Source organism: Pygoscelis adeliae, unplaced genomic scaffold, assembly GCF_000699105.1.
Source record: "Pygoscelis adeliae isolate BGI_AS28 unplaced genomic scaffold, ASM69910v1 Scaffold135, whole genome shotgun sequence".
In the NCBI taxonomy this organism is placed as follows: domain Eukaryota; kingdom Metazoa; phylum Chordata; class Aves; order Sphenisciformes; family Spheniscidae; genus Pygoscelis; species Pygoscelis adeliae.
In genome coordinates, this window is record NW_008824908.1 from 1,195,568 (window position 1) to 1,201,327 (window position 5,760).

At 41.2% G+C, this 5,760-nt stretch overlaps 1 protein-coding gene across 1 annotated transcript in view; it reads left to right on the plus strand.

Annotated features, from left to right (window-relative positions):
* ZNF236 (zinc finger protein 236) overlaps window positions 1-5,760 on the plus strand; it is an 83,158-nt gene that overhangs the window by 64,165 nt on the left and 13,233 nt on the right. The window contains exon 29 of the mRNA XM_009324910.1: window positions 3,789-3,986. Coding sequence (XP_009323185.1) covers window positions 3,789-3,986 — 198 coding nt within the window. The remainder of the gene's footprint in view (window positions 1-3,788; window positions 3,987-5,760) is intronic.

Here is a 5,760-nt window from a genome sequence, read left to right on the forward strand (position 1 = left end):
TGAGACCTTATGGCTAAGGGTTGGCAAGCAGACCAATGTGGGTGACACTGGTGAATACTAGCCACCTGCTACAGATTGCTTGATCAGGAAGAAGTAGAAGATGAGGCTTTCATCTTAGTCTTGGGCAACCTGCCATAGCTGACCCTTCTTGAGTAGAAGAGTTGGACTAGATGATCTCAAGAGGTCTCTTCCAACCTAAATGAATCTGTGATTTGCAGTCCCTGGTCCACATGGGTTACTTCAGCCTGCCTAAGATCTGCTGGAAGGGCAACAAGCAGGGCACAAGGAATCTAGGATGTTTCTGGAGTGCATTGATGACAACTTCCTGATACAGATGACTGAGAAGCCAGCAAGTGGAGTTGTTGTTCTGGGCCTTATAATTGCAAACAAGGAAGAACTGGTTGGGAATTTGAAGGTCAGGGACATCTTTGTTGCAGTGATTATGAGATTGTGCAGCTCAGGATCCTGAGGGAAGGAAATAAAGCAAATAACAGGATCACGACCCTGGGCATCAAGAGAGCAGACTTTGGTCTGTTCAGGGATCTGCTTGGAATAATCGTATGGTAAGCAGACCTGGAGAGAAGGAGGACCAGGAGACCTGGTTGATTTTAAATGTTGTCCTCCTCCAAGCTCAAGAATGGTCAATCCCAATGTGTAGGAAGTTGAAGGTGACAGGAGGCCAGCGTGGAGGAACAAGGAGCTCTTGACAAAACTCAGACATAAAAAAGAAGCATACATAAGTGGAAGCAGGGTCAGGTGACCCTGAAAGGGTAGAGACACCATTCAAGGAGGCAGGGATGAGTTTAGGAAACCCAAAGCCCACCTGGAGTTGAATTTGAAAAGGACATAAAATGTAACAAGAAGGGCTTTTACAGGTATATCAGCAGCAAAAGGAAGATGAGTTGGCCTGCTACAGATTGGAGCAGAGGACCTGGTGACAGAAGATTTGGAAAAGGGCAATGTACTGAGTGTCTCTTTTTCCTTCATTTTTACTAGTAAGATTTGTTTTCTGCAATCCCAAATCACCAAGATCAGTGGGAAAGGGTGGAGCAATGAATACTTATCCTCAGTGGAGGAGGATCATATACAAATCCATTGGTGATGAGATACATTCATGAGTGCTAAGGGAGCTGGCTGATGATGTCATGAGACCAGTGTCTGTTATCTTTGAAAGGTCATGGCGACCGAGAGAGGTTCCTGAGGACTGGGAGAAAGCAAACTACTCCTGCCTTCAAGAAGGGCAGGTTGGAGAATCTGGGGAAGTACAGGTCGGTCACCCTCACCCCAATCCCTGGGAAGGTGATAGAGCAAATAATCCTGGAAAGCATTTCCAAACACGAGGGACAAGAAGGTGATTAGGAGTAGACAGCAGAGATTTATGGAAGGGAAAAGATGCCTAACTGACCTGAGAGTTTTCCATGGTGAGATGACTGGCTTGGTGGATGAAAGGAGCAGTGGATGTGGTTTGTCTTGACTTTAGTAAGGCTTTTGACGCCGTCTCCCATAACCTCCTCGTAGGCAAGCTGATGAAGTATGGGCTCACTAAATGGAACAGTGAGGTGGATTGAAAACTAGCTGAACTGCTGGTCTCAAAATGGTTGTGATCTGTGGAACAAAGTCCCTCTCAAGGCCAATCATTAGTGATGTTCCACTGGGTTCAAATACTGGGGCTAGCTAATACTGTTCATTGATGTTCTTCATTAGTGATGTGCATGGTAGAACAGAGTGCATGTTTGGCAGGTTTACAGGTGATAGAAAACAGGAAGGAGTGCTTGACAGACTGAATGAGTGTGCTGCCATGCAGAGGAACCTTGACAGGCTGGAGAACTGGGCCAACAGGAACCTCACAAAGATCAGCAAAGGGAAGTGCAAAGTCCTGTCCCTGGAGAAGAATAGCCCTGTGTACTAGTACACACTGAAGGCAGCAGGAAAGCAGCTCTTCAAAGAAGGACCGGGGGTACTGGTGGACAAGTAGTTGACCATGAGCCAGCAATGCAGCAAAGAAGGCCAACAGCATTCTGGGATGCATGAAGGAGAGTGTTGCCAGCTGGTCAAGAGGGTTGATCCTCCCCTCTTCTCAGTATGAGTGAGAACACATAATCTGGAGTGCTGTGTCTGGTCCTGGGCCGCCCAGTCCCAGAGAGACATGGATATACAGGAGTAAGTGCAGTGGAGGGCCACAAAGATGATTAAATGATTGGAGCATCCAACATAGAAGGAGAGGCTGAGAGAGCTGAGACTCTTGAGCTTAAAAGAGAGCAGGTTCGGGGGAGGGGGGGAGAATGTTCTTATCAATGTGCATAAATACCTGATGGGAGGGAGTTAAAAGCAGACAGAGACAGGCTCTTCTCAGTGATACCCAGTGAAAGGACAAGAGGCAATGGGAACAAATTAAAATAATTCCATCTGAGCACAAAGAAACCCTGTTTCACTGTGAGGGTGGTTGAACCCTGGAAGTGGTTGTCCAGAGAGGTTGTAGAGTCTCCATCCTTGGTGATACTCAAAACATGTCTGGGCATGGCCCTGAGTGTGCTTTAGGGACATTGGACTAGATGATCTCAACCCATTATAGCATCTTGTGCATATGATTTTTACATTTGCATACGCTTATGAGCGTGAGTTCTTAACAATGTTAGTGTTCAAATACCCTGTGAAGGTGGATTTTTAAAAATTTAACGTGAGCATATTTTCTTACTCCTGAATTTAAAACTAGATTTTATGTCTTTCAATATATATGCTTTCATAAATCAGGGTGCCATTTCATAAGGCTTACTACAATGTCACTTGTAAAGTGTGACTGTGTCTGAGTAGCACTATTGTAATAACAGCCAAATGTAACACTAATGTAAACTAGTTTTCTGTCATTCCCTGTAATGTCATGTGTTTTATTTAATCATGGTGACTACGTTGATTGACCTTTCAACATTTCACCCTTTTCCCAAGAGGTTCCACCTAGTTGGAAACAAACACATACAAGCGTGCGCATAGGCACACAGGATTTTTTTGTCACTTCTTTCAATATGTTTTATATTGCATCTTTACTTTCTAGTATGGATAATACTCTGTTCTGTATCTTTTCATTCATCCTGAATAATTCATTTAGAGTACTACTTCCTTTATCTTTTCTTCATCTTAATTTGTTTCTTTCTACAAGTTACTGTATTTAAGATTCTTTTGTATCTATAAAGTTGTAAGGAATTTTGTGTTATTTTATTTAAAGAAAATAATTAAATTTCATTAAAACAAAACAAAAATGCAGCACAACCCCATCCAAATTCTATCAACTTTTCATTGTGTTTCAGTACTTCTGGAACTCTGTGTTGGTAGCTCAGACCTTTATTTCCTTATGAAACTAGAGTCCCCAGTGAAGAAATTAAACAAATAGAAAATATTCTTCTCCTCTGTAAAATCAGAGATACTTTCTTTTTTGCCTGAAATGTTTTTGGCTTTGAATTTTGTTCGGTGAGAAATGTGAGAATCATCTGAGATGCTCAGGAATATAAAACTGAATATAGGAAAATATTTGTACAAACACTTTCTATTTATAATGCATAAATTAATTTGTTCATAGTTATTATCTTTCTGTTTTCTTAAAATACGTTTGTGTCATTCTTAAAAGCAATGAAATACAAGTTCATATTTACATACAACTTATTTCCTTTGTGTTGGTAAGTTGCTTGCAAGTACTCTCCAAAAACTGGTCAAGTTGAGGTAAATTTTGAGAAATAAACCACTGTTGTGGATGTGCCTATGAAATTATTTGACAGTGTTTTTATAAATTGTTATAGGTGACAGAGGTTTCTCCTAATGTGACTAAAAGCAGTCAAGCAGAAAAAGAAGGTCGTGTACACCAGTGTTTTGAGTGTAGTCAAACCTTTTCTTCAGCCACCATGTTGATGCACCATAGTAAAGAGGTTCATGGCAAGGAAAGAATACATGTTTGCCATGTCTGCAATAAAGCCTTTAAGCGGGCAACACATCTCAAGGTATTTGGTAATAACAGTTGATTGTTCTGTTAACTCATTCTTTTGTTTTGGACTTTTTGCAATATTAATGAAAGGTACCTATTATCCCGTTACCTTTTCTTTCCTTTTACAGTGAGAGAGGTGTGCATCTGAGAGAGGGAGTCTAAGTGATAATGTGTAAACAGATAGGTTTACAGATAGGTGTTCCTGTTTTCTCCAGAACTCTTTTCTGGAGTATGGAGAGGATTTCAATGCATATATTGACTACAGAATGAAAAATGTGAATGCCTGTCATGCAAATAATAGTGTCGGAAAAAGATTTCTCTTACTTTATTTCCTTCAGTATGTCATCACTGCTAATTTTGATTTTTAGATACTCTGTCTTGTGAGTACAAGTGACATCTGCAGAGGACGCATTTGTTTTAAAACATCCTTATATTATTGCTGTTGTCTATGTAATTTTCTCCAGATTATGAACAACCTGATACTTCCAACTCTTTTAAAAAGAAATTAGTGGTGTGTTTAAGTTTTTAATTAGATTATGGAATGATCCTGTTAGGAATATTGGGCTGTATTACACAGGTGGTATGTCCAGGCCAGTATCCTATCTCTGAGAGATACTGAAGGCAGTGATTTGGAGAAGTGCTTTATGAAAAGGGCAAACATATACTATAACTTGCCCAGAATTTTGCCAGCTTCCCACAATTTATAGCAGGAAATACCTGGAGCCAGAGGCAGTGTCTTTATATTAAGTAGCTCTTAGGAGAGCTTTTCAATAGATTTCCTTTTACTTTAGTATCATGTTTTAAAGAAATATATCCGGTTTGTGAAGTTCACCCCCTTGGAGTGATCATGTGTGTCAACCAGACTATTGGTCCTTGTGGAAACTGTCACAAAATGTGGTGTTGTGAAACTGTTAACCTCTGGTTTAAGAGAAATTTTCCAGAAAAGAAAAGTAAATTAATTACAGTATTGATACTTTTTTTCCTTAAGTAATGATAACAAAAACCCAAATATCAGTCTCTCTTCAATTTGTTTTCTTAGAACTGGCTGGTATTACATTTTTTTCATAATTAAACCTTGACTTCTATTATATACTGGGTCTGGATTAAAGATATGATGAGGAAACTTCCTACCCTGGTACAGCCCTCGGATTATTATCCATTATTGCTTTTCCATGTAGGCAGCGATGAAGTTGCAATAAGAAGTCCAAGGGCAATCAAAAGAGACTTCAGGGCCTCAGGACGACTGGTTAAGGGATCAGGAGCACAAGTAGTGTTCTCCTCTTTGCTTCCAGTTGCAGGGAACGATGAGGGAAGAAACAGGAAGACCCAGCAGATCAGTAACTGTCTCTGAGACTGGTGTCACCAGCAAAACTTTGGGTTTTTGATCATGGGTTGGTCTACACGACACCAGGCCTACTAGAGACAGATGGGACGTACACCTGTCTCAACGGGGTAAAAGGATCTTTGCGCAGGAGTTAGCAGGGCTCATTGAAAGTGCTTTAAACTAGATTTGAAGAGGGAAAGGGATAAAACCAGGCTCGCTAGAGATAAGCCTGAGGGCGGCATGCCAATGTTTGAGGGATGGTGTGCTAGCGAAGTCCTTTGGTCTGCTCCACAATGTGCTGAGTACACTGGAGCACATTTGAAATGTCCATGTACTAATGCGTGCAGCACCCTAGCCGTCTCAGTGGAGGCAGGGGATGGAGATCCACACGGCAGCAAAGTCACAAGCGTTACTGATGTATTGGAATCCATGGAAGCTCCTGGAGAACGGTCACGTGGGCATTAGG